Source organism: Poecilia formosa, unplaced genomic scaffold, assembly GCF_000485575.1.
Source record: "Poecilia formosa unplaced genomic scaffold, Poecilia_formosa-5.1.2 Scaffold48, whole genome shotgun sequence".
Classification (NCBI taxonomy): domain Eukaryota; kingdom Metazoa; phylum Chordata; class Actinopteri; order Cyprinodontiformes; family Poeciliidae; genus Poecilia; species Poecilia formosa.
The window spans coordinates 2,210,129-2,228,347 of NW_006799987.1; the positions used below are offsets into that span (position 1 = coordinate 2,210,129).

At 38.4% G+C, this 18,219-nt stretch overlaps 1 protein-coding gene across 1 annotated transcript; it reads left to right on the forward strand.

Annotated features, from left to right (window-relative positions):
• Positions 1-1,069: 1,069 nt before the first annotated feature.
• Positions 1,070-16,737, forward strand: klc3 (kinesin light chain 3). The gene is made up of 14 exons (XM_007552451.2): positions 1,070-1,304; positions 4,631-4,882; positions 6,267-6,332; positions 7,504-7,668; positions 9,781-9,856; positions 10,896-11,041; positions 11,116-11,198; positions 11,476-11,563; positions 11,888-11,989; positions 12,574-12,747; positions 12,873-12,972; positions 13,474-13,645; positions 13,768-13,834; positions 15,623-16,737. Exons 2-14 carry the CDS (start codon positions 4,670-4,672, stop codon positions 15,704-15,706), a joined length of 1,536 nt encoding a protein of 511 aa, XP_007552513.1. The 5' UTR covers positions 1,070-1,304; positions 4,631-4,669; the 3' UTR covers positions 15,707-16,737.
• Positions 16,738-18,219: the final 1,482 nt, after the last annotated feature.

An 18,219-nucleotide genomic window follows, 5' to 3' on the forward strand; every position in this document is an offset into this window, starting at 1 on the left:
AATAAAAATTAAAAAAGTTACTGTTACACTAAACAAAGGTGACTAACAGTTATAATGAAGGTCATGGGGGTTAAAGGAGGATTTACATGTCTGAACTGGTTTAGAGGGACTTAACTTTACAAAGATGAGATTTTAAATTAAATGTTATATCTAAGATAACCTCTGCCTCCTTCTTTGATTTTAATAAGAAAAAATTATCTGCATAGTTCTCTGCATTTTTTTAACTGAGTTTTTCTTCATTGCTACAAAAGTCAATGTATCAGAACTTAATAACACATTGCAACATATATTAACTAATAACCATGAACATACAACATATGTATGTAACATGGTAACAAACACATGGTTAAAATCAGGTTTACAAATGAGCCACAAGGCTGAAAAACGAAAAGATGAAACATTTTTAAGTAAATGTAGCTTCTTTCTTACAGACAAAACTATGAAAGTTTCCATAAAGGCCAAAAAGCATATGAAACGGAGAGTTTGTCACTGATGCGTTATGACCTGCAGTTCCACTCTCCACCGAAAGAGGGCGCTCACCCAGCCTGATCAAGGGCCCGGCTCCGCGGTGTATCATGGGATACGGATCAGGTAAGCTCCTCCGATTCATCAGGTTGAACATTACGGAGCGAATACAGGAAGTAAACAGACAGGAATTTCAAAGTAAAAGTACGTTGCGTCGTTTTAACGTTTTACTTTAAACATAATGAAGCTATGTGTTATTTTTTTAGATAATAATGTTAACTTTCCTGTAAAGAATTACTGCAGCAAATGGAGCTAATGCAGATGGACACATTTTGTTTTCCAGTAAATAATATAAATAGACCCTGAGTCGTTTCAATCTGAATTTGGACACCACTGTCCTAAACAATTTCCTGTCATTTGAGGGCGAATTTTTGGTTCTTGCTCTCTTAGGTTTTATATATTTGATCTTGATTACTTTTATTTATTTGTCGTGAAGCTGCTTTGTTTCGTAAGAGTCTGGATTACTTTCAAAGCTTGTGTAAATTGTGCCTTCTGCGCTCCTTGGACCTTTATTTTGAAGTTCTGAAGCGGAAGTGTCGTTGCTTCCAGCGCCAGCTTGATGCTGTTTAACAACAGGAGGAGCTGACAGCCGAAGAAGCGACAGGTGAATGATTTACAACATCCAAATTTCACCTGTCCAGCACTTCGTTATATTAATGAAACCAAAACCGATCCTGTTCGACTGTTTCCGGCTTTGAGCTTCCAACTAAAATTAACATTTTGTTACCTAAAGAGTTGCCAAAAGGAGTAACCCGCTACGGAGGAGCCTTGTTTAGCAGGTATGCTATAAATAACTTTCATCGCCGAGCGTTTGTTTATATGTGTAAATGTGCTTATTTTTTTATATTTGTGTTAATTATAGAGCATTTTTATGTGGCAGCAGCCGCTTTGTAGCGGCAAACAGAGGTTCTGTTTTCGCTGAAATCCGACACATTTAATTAATAAAACAGCAAACACGTCTGATGGCGTGACGCAGGTTTAATTATGTTGGCTTATTAGCAAAAAGGCTCATAAATTCCCTTTTTTCCCGATGTATGTGCGCTGAGGCCTGTTGCGGCGCCCACTGTAAACAGACAGGAGTTTTTGGGTCCTCCCATCCCTGCAGGTTCCGCTGTTTAGCAACCACCATTTATGTTTACCGTGAGTAATCTGCAGTCACGGTCTGCTCATCCCGTCTAGACGATTGGTTCAGGGATAATAAGGACATGTTCATACCCTCCATCTTTATCTGTAGCACTGCATGTTTTCAATGTTTCTCTACAGCTGCTTAAAATACTTCATACTTAAATATTTCTACATAATATTGTTGAGTGAACAGTGTAATTCAGGAGTACTGAAACAGAAAAATATCTTAAACATGCATTATTATACTGACTGTTATGGAAGAGAACAGGAGAACCTCACCGAAAAACATTCTTACTTTAATCTGAGAACAATGGTTTTAATCTGCTAAAGAAAAGTCATCTAACTAAAATAAAAATTCAAAATTTAATCTAAGAATTATGGAAAAAGACAGAATTTTGACTTTAATCTATAAATTCTGGCTTCAATTTGAGAATTCTGAAATAAAAACAAAATTCTGACTAAAAAGTTTGACTTGAATCAGAATTTTGGAAAAGATAATTCTCACTTTAATCTAAAACACCTGCTTTTAATCTGAGAATTATGGAATAAAAAGAGAATTATGACTTGAATCTATTAATTCTGGTGAAAGGTGAGAATTCTGACTTTATTCTGATTTTAATCTGATAATCTGCAAAGAAAAGTCACTTGACTAATGTAAGAATTCAATTTCTTATCTGAATTCTGTTTTATGCAAGAATTAAGATTTTAATTTGAGGAATTCTGAATTAAACCTGGAAATTAAATCTTCTTCCAAAGATTCTTGATTACTGACTTGGCAGAACGCTGTTGCCGATGTTTGCAGTAATATATACTAATGGTTTGCAGTTTCTGGTTTTCTTTGGTTTGGCTTGACTTGAATACTTTCATAATGACTTTTACTATAAAAAGTAATGTTTACACATTCAAAAGAATATATCAAAAGATAATCATCTCTTTTAGAAAACCTTCCCAGCTTTGACTTTCACTCAGTTGCTTTAAATGCACCTGCTGGATGCAACCTTCACACAGAGTGCATGCAAAATGCTAAACTTCTCATTTATTTACAGCAGTTGCAGCATATAATGGCTCAAACATCTGAAATCCAACACTTGTGAGAGTCACATTCTGTTGACTTTCTAACATCAAAGACATTAATGTGAACAAATGAGGAATAAAACACAATGATCGTCTGCAGCGTTACGTTTGGCTGGGGAGTGGAAACAGGAAGAACCGGGTTAATGAACAAAACTTTCTCCAGTTCTGGACAGCAGAGCCACAATCAGTGAAAAAACAAAGAAAAAAACTATTTCAACTAATGACAAGGGAAACGATTGCTGGTACCTTTAGTTTCAATCTTTGTGGAAATTCAGTGTAAATGTTGCAGCAAAAAGATCGAAAACTTGTTTAAATAAAACTGCATTTTCTGTTAAAATTGTATTTAAAAATAGTAACTGGTTCCTTTTACTTTCTAGCCAAAGTTATTAAGAGCCGTTATGGAAGTCCAGTGCTGACTCGTGTCACCCAGTAAAAGTCAAATGAAGATTTCATGTCTTGTTTTCACTAGTCGTCGGTTTTTTATATTTTTATTTGACTGTTATTGAGTTGTTCCCTCTTTGTTCCCTCCGGTTTGTTTCCATCAAACCTACAACTTCCTTTATTCTCCACCTGTGGATGAGTCAAAGTCTCCTGCTGAAAACCTCAGATAATCCAGTAATCTAACAATTCACATGTTTTTGCTCTAATTAGCAACTGCAGTTTAAGAATGGTGCAAATTTAATCCAAGAGTAAAGGTGATGATGGATATATTATTAATTAGAGTCAAATATTACTGAGAAATTAAAATATTTTAACAATGAAAAGATACACAAAGTATTTGTCTTCTGTTTGTTTTAGTTTAATAATAAACAGGAACTCGGATTTCCTTAGACTTTTACTCAGAAGCACCAAATCTGCTTTTAATGATATTTTTATTACTAAATGAAACAAGTATCCTTTTGTTGCTGAGAATAAATAGTATTATTATTAATATCCTTTTATCTAATAAGGGAATAACAAGACTCTAGTGTTCAAGAGAAGCAGATTTGTCATCTGTTGCTGTTTGTGCGTCAGATTTACCGGTGTACCAGAAACGTGCAAACATAAAGGTTCTGGCTCTGGACTTTTGCATGTAAAAGAGGAAAATGTGATTTATTGATTTAAAACCCATGTAATTAAATAATTGAAATTAACTAAAGTCCCAACGCTAATGAGAATATAATTAAAGACTCGGTTATATGGTTTTTGATCATTTTAAGTCAGTTTTTACTATCACCAGCTTTTTCTGAGAATTTGCATTAATTGCCTTTTATATCAAACCCTTTTGGGTTTTTTTTTTTTTGCTACTTTTTAAATTATTTTTTCCACTTAATACAGTTTTTCAGATTCCTCTTTGTCCAAATTGGTGATATATTGACCTGCAATGTGTTGATTTTTAGTCTGATTCATAGTTTTTTCTCAGGTTTGTCAGGTAGCTTACATAAACAGGCCTCATAGAGAAATTAACAGGTTGTTAATAAAAGATGATTAATAATATTTCCTATACCTAAAACTATGCTTTTATTTTATTTGGGTCTGTTTTTATAAGAATATAATGGAAATTCATTGAGATTTAAGGTTTTTATTTATTAATTAAGATAAATTTGAAATCAGTTAAAACAAATCTTAATTTTTAAAATTATATTTTTTTCCTCTTCATTAAAAGCTTTTAAAATAATTTGTCCAAACTCATTCAGAGAAACATTTATATATTTTTTATTAATCAAGGTAGAAGATGAAGCTGTTTGTGTTATTTTTGTTCAGCATAAAGCAGAAGTTGTGTTTAGTTTCTGTCAGCTGTGAACCAGGTTATTGTTGTTATTGTCTGCAGCTCAATGTAATTCAATATTTCCTCCTATTTTTCAATAGCAGCAATTCCTCTTCGTTCCCCTTTTCGCTGTTTCAACCGTCTTTCTGCTGTTCTCAGGTCAGTCGCAGGTTGAGCAGCATCATCGAAGCAGGAAGCATGCTGTCGGGGGAGGAGATCCTGTGCAGCACGCAGCAGGTGATCGCAGGGCTGGAAGCTCTGAAAGGGGAGAACCGCAGTTTGCTGGATGACCTGCAGGAGGCGATGGAGAGCCACCCGGCGTCTCACGGCGGCGGCGGCGTGGAGCAGGAGAAGAGCAGCATCATCCGACAGTCGCTGGAGAGGATCGAGCTGGGGCTGAGCGAGGCGCAAGTACGTCAAACCTGCGACGTACGATGCTGCTTCAGAAGTTACTTTAAAATTACTATCTTAGCCCCGCCCCCAATTTTGGAAAAATTCCCCTAAAGTGGGCGGAGCCAAGATACACTGAACTTTTTAGACTCCTCTAATGACTTTTTTTCTAAACAGTGACTAATGACAAATCTTTCAACTTTTTTCAGGTGTAATAGCCATCTTCAGCCTAAAGAGGGCACACTGTGGTTTTAGACGTTATTTTAAACTGTAACTAGGAAAACCCCGCCTCAAATTTAGAAACATTTCCTCTTCAGTTGGCGGGGCCTCAAGTGGATTGAGTGGGGGGAAAGCAATGTTGGCAGCTTAACGAATTTGTTGCTCTTTTTAGTGACATTTCCGACCCCTCTAGCAACTATTTTTTTATTTTACAAAATATGACTATCTAGAAAATAAATCCAGAGACTTTTTTCTGAGATATCAAAGACTTTTATGGCAACATGTGAAAGTTCCCTATCACTCTGCAGCTCTATGTCCAGAGCGAGCAGCCAGTGCCTTTATACCCGACATAGTGTGTAACGCTAAGCAAGCGGTACTGATGTAACCAATAGGAAAATTCAACTGCCGTAGCTGCTGTCCAACCCAAAGAGGGCAGCATTGAGACTGTTTTTTTTTTTTTTTGGCAAAATGTTGCAGAATTAAATAAAAGTACACAGAAATGGTAACATTTGCACAGAAACATAAAGATAGGCCCTTTAGCGTCCTTTTATAAAGTTTATCAGCAAAAAAAAATGTTTATTTTGCCTTAGTTACCCTTTAAAAAAGACTTAAAAGTGCAAATGAAACTGATATTTCTAGTTCAGGAGCTTTTATTTCATTATTCTTAGACTTTTGATATTTATTATGAATATTTTAGCGACTTTGTCACTACATATAGTGACGTTTTAGACCTTCGATCTAGAGACTGCACGCTGCTGCTCTAGAAGTTATTCTAAACTGTAAACAGAATAGCTTCGCCCCCAAATTTGTAAAAGTTCCCCTAAAGTGGGCGGAGACACAAACCACTGAGGGGCGTGGCCAAGTGGGTTAAGTGGGAGGAAATCACTGTTGGCAGGTTAATAAACTTCCTTTCTGTTTAACGACTTTTAGACTCCTCTATGACTTTTTCCCCCAAAATGTGACCAGTGACAAATAAACTTTTGCAATGTTTTCCTGATTGATTGCTGTTATCGTTGATTCTGTTTCAAATTGGTTTTGATGAACCATGGGAAGTCCTTTCTCTGTTCCATACCTGTGAAATGTGCTACAAAAATAACAGTCATTAGACTTTTCAGATTAAGATTATAAAACTTTATTCATCTAGAGTTCCTAGTTAATAAATAGTTAATTTTAATACTCCGTGCAGGTGATGATGGCTCTGTCGTCTCATCTTGGCTCACTGGAGGCAGAGAAGCAAAAGTTACGAGCTCAGGTAAGACGTGTGGCTGTCTGTGAATGAAATCATAGATTTTTAAAGTTCTGTAGCTTAAAGTACCAAATCTTTTGCTTGGATTTTGACTAAAATCAGATCTTAGGCTTTGATCAGACAGCAGGCGAATGTGATCCATATCCGACTTTGTCACGGCAGTCTGAACGGCCCGATTCCAAACTTTTCACTCCCCCAAAAAAAGGATTTGTTCCACTTCTGTACGGATATAAGTTATCTTATGTGATAATTGTCAAAGCCTTTGCAGCAGAGATGTATATTTTTCAGTGTCTAGCGATTTGATTCCAGCTTTTAGAGTTAAATTTGACTCAGAAGCTTTTTTTTAATTCAGAAACCAATTTTTCTATTCAAATGGTCTGGAGGTTTTGTTTAAATCATGTGACTGAAGAGGAAAAACTGTGTAAACAAATAAAACATTTATTACAAACAATTCTATAAGGTTCCATAATGTATCAATCGGTTGATGTCTAAACAAAAATATTTAAACTACCAGAATTAGGTTAGCTTAACTGCCTTGCTTTTTCTTAAATAAAAAAATATCAACATGGATTCACACATCCAGCGGCTGAGTGAATCCGTGATGCGATATGCAAATGGAAGCAGCAGCGACATACAACTGAAATGCTTTTTAAAATCTATTTGTGAGCATTTTGGATCAACTAGGAATTCCCAGGATTAGGAATTGCGATTCTTTAAAGAATCGATTTTTTTCTGCACCTCTGCTCTTCAGTCAGAACGCTCATGTCGCATTTTGTCCAACCTTTACGTCATTGACGAGACATGACTCATAATTCTGCACCAGAAGACGCCGCAGTCGGTAAATCTGGACGTCAACAATGGAAGAAATGTATAATTAGAAACTGACTGAGTCTGAGTCAGTGAATGCATCACAGCTGAGCTCTGACTCCACATCCAGATTTCTCCACAGATCTTTTGCCTGATTTTATTATTTTTCATTACTTATATGAATTATTGTCATTTTTGTAGTTAAAGTACCAACATTTCCACTTTTATATTTTGGTCCATCTGATGATGTAATTTTTAAATGATTGATAATTTGATCAGTTATTCAGTACTTGAGTCGACTTTTTACCAAACACTTTTTTACTCTTGAGTAAAATGTTTGGTACTGTACCCACCTCTGGTCCCCCGTCAGGTGCGCCGCCTCGTTCAGGAGAACCAGTGGCTGAGAGACGAACTCGCTGGCGCTCAGCAGCGGCTGCAGGACAAGGAGCAGGAGGTCGTGACCCTGGAGGAGCAGAACAAACACCTGCAGTTCATGTCCTCCATACGCAAATACGACCAGGACGAGCCGCCTCTGGTGAGAACCAGCAACCTGCAGACTCCTCACCGATCCGACTGTTCAAACATTTACATTTAAACCACTGAAAGAAGAGAAACAGGTTCCCTGACTAAGCAGCTGCAATCACTTTTTGGACAAACGTCACTGATGCTGATGTCAGTGCCCATATATTGATACTAGAGGTGTGCCAATCGATCGGCCACCGATCATAATTGGCTGATTTCCGTGAAAAAGTAAAAAAAAAAGAGTGATCGCCGATCACCTGTATCTCATTCGCAGCCTGCGTGTGCAGCTGGTCTCCTCTTTCCTTCACACTGCACAAACACACAGCAGCAAATCCTAAGCGATGTGATCTGGAACTCTTGGTGGTGATTCACAGCAGCATTTGTGAGTCCAGTTTTTAAACATGCCATCAGTTTTTCTTGTGTTTAAATGTTTTGTGTTATTCTTGTGTTAGCTGGTCCCACTGAGCGATCCCCGTCTGTTCAGGCTCTGTGTGCTGCAGCTCAGGCCTCGACTGTCCGTCAGGTGGCTGGACTGAGGAGCAGAAAACACAGAATCATCATCACAACATTCAGAACAATTACAAACACTCACTGCTGATGTAAACTGAGTTTCTGTCAAGTACCAATGAGCAGTCAGTATCTTACTGGTAGAGGACAGCGGCCATATTGATCTCAGTTTGGATAATCAGGGAGAAATGCTTGCATAAGAGTCAAAGGTAGAGGTGAGCCAATCGATCGGCCACCGATCGTAATCGGCTGATTTCCGTGAAAAAGTGATGGCCCATCACCGTTTCTTGTGGCCAATCAGCAAAACCGATCACATTTATCTCACTTCGCCTGCCTGCGTGTGCAGCTGATCTCCTCTTTCCTTCACACGGCTCGAGCGCGCAGCAGCAAGTCCTAAGCCATGTGGTGAGGCACTTCAACGCTCTGAGACTGAATGGGGGATGTTTGAGTGTTGTGGCGGAAAATTACCTCGCTCGTCAAAATGCACCAACACGACGAATCTAATGTGACATTTAAAAAACAAACACTTGACAGAGTTTGGCTCCATCGAGGCTCAATGCAGGAAAACAATGACATCTGGAGCAGCCAGTGAAGCAGCGCACAGCTACAAACACCCAGAAAGCTAAACAAAATAACCTGAAAAATTATTTAAGTCTTCGAGCTGCGATGTCAGACGCTGGTTCTGCTCTCCTGTTGAACCACCGCTACACTACAGGTAGTAATATCTGACAGACGGAGCTTCGCTTCTGCTCCACCTGGCAGTGACTCTCACACCGAACCTGCTTAAAGCTGCAGCATCTAACCTAAAAAAATACATTTTACATACGTATTAAAACTTTTGCTGTCCTAACATGAGACAGATAATCTCTGAAAAAATAATCGATCTCCTCCTCCTGTGTTCTGCAGAATTACTCTGTTCAGTCAGAACCAGCCAATCAGAACCAGCATTATTCAGCTAGCCAATAAGAAACAACCAATCAGAACCAGCATTAATCAGCTAGCCAATAAGAAACAACCAATCAGAACCAGCATTAATCAGCTAGTCATTAAGAAACAACCAATCAGAACCAGCATTATTCAGCTAGTCATTAAGAAACAACCAATCAGAACCAGCATTATTCAGCTAGCCATGCTGTCAGGAAGGATTGTTTATTTTTGATGCAACCTGCGTTTGACTGTGAATGAATGTTTCCTTTTTTTCTTGACATTATTCGATGTTGGCAGATTTATTTGACTCGTATAATTTATGGAACAGAGTCTTACTGTTAAATTTTATTTTACTGATTGCAGGTTTTTCAGTCGTCATTTTGACTTAATAGCTGCTGTTCTGTGCCTGCAAGTTTTTAGCATGTTTTATGCCTAAATTAGGTGAATTTATTGCCAGATCATTTTTTAAATTTTGTCAGATCACATAGTAGCATTTATACCTGAAGCAAAAATCCATGTGATCGGCAGAGATCGGCCTCATTGGTGATCGGTATCGGAATCGGCAGCAGAAAACCTGATCGAAGCATCCCTAATTGATACATGAAACCCAACAAGGGAGAGGGTGTACTTTCTTTTTTCAACCAACGTCTGCTGGAGCCATTTTAAATGTTTGTGCTGCTTTTTATTTCAGGATGAGAAAGAAACTTCCTCCAACAAGGAGTCTCTGGATGATCTGTTTCCTGCTGAAGACGAGGAACCGTCCCAGAGTAAGACGTTATGATTTCAGATTACGCTCACGTCGCGTTCTGATTCTGGAGAAATGGCTGGGCTGCAGAAAGCCTGTTTTCCAAAACTTAGAAGGCAACTAAAATACATTTGTGTTGATCAGTAAAGAAGAAAACCTGTTATGTTAGTCTTGCTGCCATAAAATGTTAAAAACCTAAAGAAGGGTCCTGGGGCGGCGCAGGGGCGGGGCACAACCCTCGTATTGAGGCCTTAGTCCTCGTGGTGGTAGTCGCAGGTTCGATTCCCAGTGTGGCGACATTCGCCGCATGTCTTCTCCCTTTCTCATTACCCTGTTTCCTGTCGAACTGCTTTCAACTAAAGGCCACTAGACCCAACAAAACTTTAAAAGAAAAAGAGCTGAATATGAGGATATTGTTTTAAAGAAAAAGCATAAAGTTAGTGAGTCACATTACTGATACATCAGATTTATGTCAGATTTGTTTGTAAGTTTTAGATTTGAAGCTGATTTCTTAATAATTTAACTTATTACAAGTCATTTTTTCTACGTTGTGAAATAATCTGCCAGTGGGATTATTAATTTAACACAAGCTCCTATATCTTGCTGAAAACTTGCTTGTGAGTTAATTTTATATTATTTCAAGTTTTCTTAGATATTTGGTCTAGAAACTATACAAAAATACTTGGTAAGATTTTGTGTTTTTGTAGTGTATGCGCAGTACAATGGCTGCTGGAAAAGACACGTGTTTTGTTGTTGATTTACCATCCAGAAATCACTTGCTTGCTGCGTTCTTGGTTTTGCAGGGGGCTCCACTTCTGCTTTTCAAAGATGTACAGTTGTATAATTGAGTATCTGTTTGCAGCCATTTTCACGTGTAAATGTTGATTTGGTGGGCGTCGCAGGCAGCAGCTTATCTGGATCTAAAGTGACAGAGATCATTCTGAATTGATCAGACTAAAGTCTAAGAATGATTTTGTGCAAAACATGTAATGAACATGTTATTGATTTATTATTGATTTATCCTAAACTGTTCAAGAACTCATGTATTTGTTTTGTTCCAGTGTCCCAGCCTCATCACAGCAGCGCAGCGGCGGCGGCCCAGCAGGGCGGCTACGAGATCCCCGCCCGCCTCCGGACGCTCCACAACCTGGTCATCCAGTACGCGTCGCAGGGTCGCTACGAGGTCGCCGTGCCGCTCTGCAAGCAGGTGAAACCGGCGGCTCGCCGTCTGCTCCTGTTTCTGACCAAAACGGCCGCAGAGCTGATGATGTCACCCAACAGGCTCTGGAAGACCTGGAGAAGTCCTCTGGTCACACACACCCAGACGTAGCAACCATGCTCAACATCCTGGCTCTGGTGTACAGGTCAGGCGGCACACACCAGGGTGTTGAAGTATTTTAGTATAGTTTTTATATACTCTACCCACCTCTTGGCCTTCTTAAAGTAAGAGATATTTATCTAATTTGATTAGAAATGTCACAAAATCCAATAAAAACAAAGAAAAATGAGTAAAAACAGAAAAATAAGGATATTATGGTTCAGTTTGGATTAAATGAGGTAAAGAAAAATAAAGTTTTGGTGATTTATTAATTCATGTTAGAATTTCACTGTTTTGTTGACTGATTCTTGGTTAAATCGCAGAGATCAGAATAAATATAAAGAGGCAGCGAACCTGCTGAACGATGCGTTGGCGATCAGAGAGAAAACCCTTGGCATGGATCATCCAGCTGTGAGAAATCATCTTTAATCAATCAGGAAATAATTACCCTTTATTCACTCGTACTGTTACAACCGTGCCGCTATTACTGCAACTTTGTTTTTAATTACGACTTTATACTCTTGTTTTATTGTGACTTTATTCTAGATTTATAACATTATTCTGTATTATTATGACTATAGACTCGTATTATTGCAATTTTTCCAGAATTGCAACTTTTTATTCTAGTTTTATTACATAATTCTCACTGTTACGAGTTTTTCTCTTGTAATGTTCTGATTTTATTCTCGTATTATTATGACTTTAATTATAAAGTTTTCTTGTGTGTTTCTGCAGGTGGCGGCTACACTCAACAACCTGGCTGTGCTTTATGGTAAAAGAGGAAAATACAAAGAAGCGGAGCCACTTTGTAAACGAGCTCTGGAGATCCGAGAGAAAGTAAGACGAGGAGACTTCCCAATTATCACCATTTGTTATAAACCCAAACTGCTTTTACTAAACACATTTTGTCTACAGACACAAGACCTACATAATAAACACTGACCAAAAATCCAGTGTAATAAACATTTACCAAATAAAATATGTGTTTATGCTTAAATTAGCCACATTTTAACCTCATTGACCAGAATCAGCAGCTCAGGCGACCAGCGGTCGGCCAGAAAACTGCATCAGTCTTAAGTTAAATATCTGCATTATTTCATCCACTTTATGCAAAATGGCCGTCCTGCTGTTACTGAAACAATCCCGCATCATGATGACACCACCGCCGTGCTCTAGCAGAACCAAACGTGTCGGTTCGTCATTTCTAAACATCTGCAGTTCTCTACAAATGGCTCCAGGTTCCTTTCCAAACTTGTGTAGAGCCAAAATGTTAACAATCAGCCTGGCGTTTCCAGCTCCACTTATTAAAGGGGCGGTGTCACATAAAATCGGCTTTACGTCCTGTTAGGATGTAAAGCTGGTCCCGACCTTTCGGGTCAGATGGAAGTCACGGCTCTGCTCTCTGTGCCTGCGTGGTTCAGGTTCTGGGTACGGAGCATCCCGACGTGGCCAAGCAGCTCAACAACCTGGCGCTGCTGTGCCAGAACCAGGGGAAGTACCAGGAAGTGGAGCAGTACTACGAACGCGCTCTGCACATCTACCAGAGCAAACTGGGGCCGGACGACGCCAACGTGGCCAAAACCAAGAACAACCTGGTGAGACCAGGCAGAAACCCGTTTCTAATCCCGGTTTTAATCCCTGCTAATCTGGTGGAAAGAAAACTCAAAAGCAGACATGTTTTTTTTTAACTTGTGTTGCTGCTTTTGTTTTTTCTTTCCAGGCGTCATGTTATCTGAAACAGGGGAAATACAGACAAGCTGAAGCGCTTTACAAAGAGATTCTGACCAGAGCTCATGAAAAGGAGTTTGGATCTGTGGAGGGTAAATAAATGAGTAAAAACCTTTAAAAATGTATTTTTTTCTTTTTTCTTTTTCCTTTTTCTCCTTTCTTTCTCTGTTTCTTTATTTCTCGACTTGTTTCTTTTCTGTTTCTTTTACTAAGTTGTGCCTCAATGATCCCATTGATCAACTGAAAAGTGAAGCTTCTAGTAGAAAGTTTTTATTGTTGCTGCTGATTTAGACAAAATATCTTCTACATGATAAAACAGAAAATATTTAGTTTAGAAACTAAAACCTTTTCTTTTAAGTTTGATAAAACTTCTCTGTCCTACAATAATTTATTCTTTATTTGGTTTTATTAAAATAAAGCATGTTTAATTTATTACTCTGCAGTTAAAAAGAAAAAATAAATTAATTCAACCAGGAAATTATTTTTGACTTTTGATCTTTTGTCCCAAAGATCAAAACGTTTGGAAACGCCGGCCGAACATCTGGAAAGTGAATCTTTCATTTTCAGTCGTTGTTGCCGTGTCTGTCGTCTAGGAGACGGCCGTCCCCGCTGGTCCAACATGGAGGACGGCGGCGCCGCGCAGGACGGACTGAAGCGCAGCAGCTCCTTCACCAAACTCCGGGAGTCGATACGCCGGAGCAGCGAGAAGCTGGTCCGCAAGCTCAAAGGAGTCGGGATGGAGGAGATGACCCCGAGGAATGCTGGGTAATTTTCCAGAACATGGCAGCAGAATCCCACTTTAACTTGATCTGAAGCCACAACGAGTGAAAAATCTAAGATGGCTTCTGGAGTTTTGCTTGGTGGCTCATCTTTGGTTTCCTTTGCAGGATGAAGAGGGCGAACTCTCTGAACGTGTTGAACGTTGGAACCAGAGAAAATCTCGACGGCACCCAGGTGATTTTCAAAGACAAAACATTCAGTTTTAAGCTGCAGTTGGTAGAGAAAAGCTTCACATCCCTACACAGCGCTATGCCAACACTAAATACCACTGACATGGTATTTAGTGGAAGCTAATGCTAAAGCTCTAATTTAATTAGATTTTCATCATTAAACACAAGTTTAAAGTTTTTTGTTTTAACAAGTTTTGCACTTCATTATGAAAGTTTTCTAATTTGAACAAGTTTTTTATTTCTTGTATGTTTTTCATTTTAATGAGTTTCTCATCATTTCTCTTAGTGAGTTTTTGATCTTGTACGAGTTTTCAGGTTTTACATGTTGTTGCAACGAGATCCTGAAGCTGTTTCCAAACTCTGGCTGTTTAGACCTGATCAGGTTTGTAGCTGCTGATTTCGATTCCGATCACCCAGGAGAGCCGATAATTTTTTTATTAGGTATAAATGCTGAGCTGGCAAAATGGAAAAATAATCTGGCAATAAATTCACTTTAAATGCAAAATACTTGCAGGCACAGAACAGCAGCTATTCAGTCAAAAGGACGACTGAAAAACCTGCAATCAGTAAAATAATATTTAACAGTAAGACTCTGTTCCATAAATTATACATGAGTAAAATAAATCTGCCAACATCGAATAACGTCAAGAAAAAAGGAAACATTCATTCACAGTCAAATGCAGGTTGCATCAAAATAAACAATCCTGAGTCATTAAATCATAACTTCCAGAGAGAGGCTAGCTGATTAATGCTGGTTCTGATTAATGCTGGTTCTGATTAATGCTGGTTCTGATTAGTGCTGGTTCTGATTAGTGCTGGTTCTGATTAATGCTGGTTCTGATTAATGCTGGTTCTGATTAGTGCTGGTTCTGATTAATGCTGGTTCTGATCGAGCGGAGTAATCCTGCAGGGAGGAGGCTGAGGAGATCCATTATTTTCAGAGATTATCTGTCTTATGTTAGGGCATAGTGAAAGTTTTAATACATATGTAAATTATTTTTTTGTTGTTTTAGTTTGGTGCTGCAGCTTTAAGCAGACGTTCGGTGTGAGAGTCACTACCAGGTGGAGCAGAAGCGAAGCTCCGTCTGTGAAATATTCCTCCATAGCAGCGGTCCAATAGCGAGAACAGAACCAGCGTCTTACATCGCAGCTCAAAGACTTCAGTTATTTTTTGGATTATTTGCTTAGCTTTCTGACCGTCATGCTCTTCCTGGTGAGTGTTGGAAAAAAATGACCCTCCAGATGTCATTGTTTTCCTGCATTGAGCCTCGATGTAGCCAAACTCTGTCAAGTGTTTGTTTTTTAAATGTCACATTAGATTCGTCGTGTTGGTGCATTTTGACGAGCGAGGTAATTTTCCGCCACAACACGCAAACATCCCCCATTCAGTCTCAGAGCGTTGAAGTGCCTCACCACATGGCTTAGGACTTGCTGCTGCGGCTCGAGCCGTGTGAAGGAAAGAGGAGATCAGCTGCACACGCAGGCAGGCGAAGTGAGATAAATGTGATCGGTTTTGCTGATTGGCCACAAGAAACGGTGATGGGCCATCACTTTTTCACGGAAATCAGCCGATTACGATCGGTGGCCGATCGATTGGCTCACCTCTACCTTTGACTCTTATGCAAGCATTTCTCCCTGATTATCCAAACTGAGATCAATATGGCCGCTGTCCTCTACCAGTAAGATACTGACTGCTCATTGGTACTTGACAGAAACTCAGTTTACATCAGCAGTGAGTGTTTGTAATTGTTCTGAATGTTGTGATGATGATTCTGTGTTTTCTGCTCCTCAGTCCAGCCACCTGACGGACAGTCGAGGCCTGAGCTGCAGCACACAGAGCCTGAACAGACGGGGATCGCTCAGTGGGACCAGCTAACACAAGAATAACACAAAACATTTAAACACAAGAAAAACTGATGGCATGTTTAAAAACTGGACTCACAAATGCTGCTGTGAATCAGCACCAAGAGGATTCCCCACCAGGAGTCTCCAAAAGATGGTCGCTGCAAAGTGGGGGGTCAAAGGTCGAACTTGACTGTAGGAAAGTTATCCTGACCAGCAACAAGGTTTAAGTCTGTCTGCAACATTTCCTTTTCTTGCTCCTGTTTTCTGAATTATAAGAATCAAGTTTAACAATTTTAAACGCTCAACTTTTAAAACAAAATAATCTATTTATGCTTTTTACAACCAAGGAGAAATATAGAAATCTCAAATAGTTTCAATAGAAATGTTCATCAAAGAGATGCAAACATTATGTGTTTATAAAGTAGTTTTTTTAATCAAATTTCACATATCTATCAATAAATGATATCTTTAAATTCAACAAAATTATGATCAAACTTTTTTTTTTAAGCGCTGGTCAAAGTAAAGTGAGTTGAAGTTGAACAGTATTTAATTAAAAACATGAAGTTATCTTTTATCTTCGATTTGGGACCAAAATTGCAACATTTCTTCCACTTCCAGCTGCTGTTACTTTTTCAAACCAATCAAACCCTCTGAGCAGCCTGTTCCCCTCCTGGCCTGTGGGGGCGCTGCACCGAGAGCCACTGAACGAAATAACATAAAAACCTCTGAAGACGCTGAGCCAACTTCTTTCTTCATGAAATGTAAACAGAGATGGAGTATCGTCAGAGTTTAGAGGCTGGAGGATTTCTCTTGTTTTTGGCTAAAGACCACAAGCCGTTTCTCCTGCTAGCGCTAGGCTAGCGTTTTTGTTTTGGTTGTATTTACCCAGAATGCCCTGCGCTGTAGTCCACCGCTAGGCAAGCAAACCAGAGTTCAATTAAAACAGACCAAACAGGACTGGTGTGAATGTACAACGGTGTATTTGGGCCATTGTAGATATAAAAGAGAAGTAAATTTCTGCCAAAAACTCAGAAATTTTGATTTTATCTTGAAGTTTTTATATATAAAAAACAAGGAAATTTCTGAGTTTGAAAAGTCAAAAATTTGCTAAGGAAAACCTGAAATTTTGAAATTAATCTCAGAAATTTGTTAGAAAACAACTTGGAAAGTAAAAAAAAAAAACTCATCTTTGAAGCTGAAATTTCCAAGTTTATTTCTTGAAAAGTTCTGGATTTTTTTGGTGGAAATTAAAAAAATTTTTCTTTCTTTCTACAACGGCCTTAGTATGCTGCCACATAAACGGACCTCCGTTTAAAACTACATAATGGAGTCAACTGACAACAGAAACCTGACAGATTAGGAGGATTTTTAACAGAAGGATCATTTTTTAAATTAGGTTTTAACACTAAGACGGTTTCTCTTTTGTTGACTTAATTTCTGCTTTTATAGATTAAATTCGACTAAATTCGGCGAGCCTGACTCAGGTCCTGCCCTTTTTACTATACAGAGAAAGTGATTGTCAGAATCTTTCTCTACAAAATAAAACAACTTTACTGCATTTTTATGAACTTTTTGCATGTTTTACTTGTAAAACACTAAAAACTTTGGACCCAGCTGGTTAATTGTTTCTGGCAGGAATAAACATTTGAAAAAGTTTATAAAATTGTAGCTTTATTTTCTGTTTTAGTGAAGTATTTAAAGGTCAGAGGTCAAACATGTTCTTGTTAAAGATCGAAGTGTCTCCATGTTCTGTCAGATTTCTTTTTTATGAATAATGATTGTATATTTGCTGTGGTAAATCATCGCTGTTTGTTTGGGGAGGTATACAGTTAGTTACCATGGAAACCGTATTTAAAAAAACACATTTAGGGTTAAAACTGAAGAAGTTTAGTTTAGAGGAATGTCTGTTTTATGTCTGCAGCTTTGTAAAGAGTTAAATAGGATTAAAGAGAATTTAAACCACGACTTGAAGTTTTTGGTGTATTTTCTGTTTACTTATTTTTAAAAATCAGCTTCAAATACTTTGCTTTGTGCTGTTGCTTTTCTTCTGCAGAGCGTCCCTGCCCCTCCCCCACCTAATGCTGCAAGTTTTACAATGACGTTTTTCAGGTTGGCTGCTTGGAAATATTTCCACTCAAATGAGTGTTTAGCTTAGTTTTAATGATAAGCTAAGAATTAGTTTGACTAAAGCAGATTAGTAGAATTGTGGCCACGACTGCTAAAAAAAGGAAAAAGACGAAAAAGTAATTTGAGTCTTGATTTATTCTCAATGCCTTCCAACCAAAAATGTAATGAATTACACCTTCTCCCCTTCACAATAAAAGCATACATTCACATGTGAAATATATACATTGTATCCACCACCATAGAAAAGAATAAAAATCACAATATGATAAACATAAAAATGTGTTAAAAACTGTGAAGGTATAAAATGAAAGTAGACAAAGGGAGCAATTAGTAATACCAGAAAAACTGGTGACTTACTAATAATGCACCACAGAATCCCGACCCGACTATCAAACTTTAGATCAGAGCTGCAGAGGT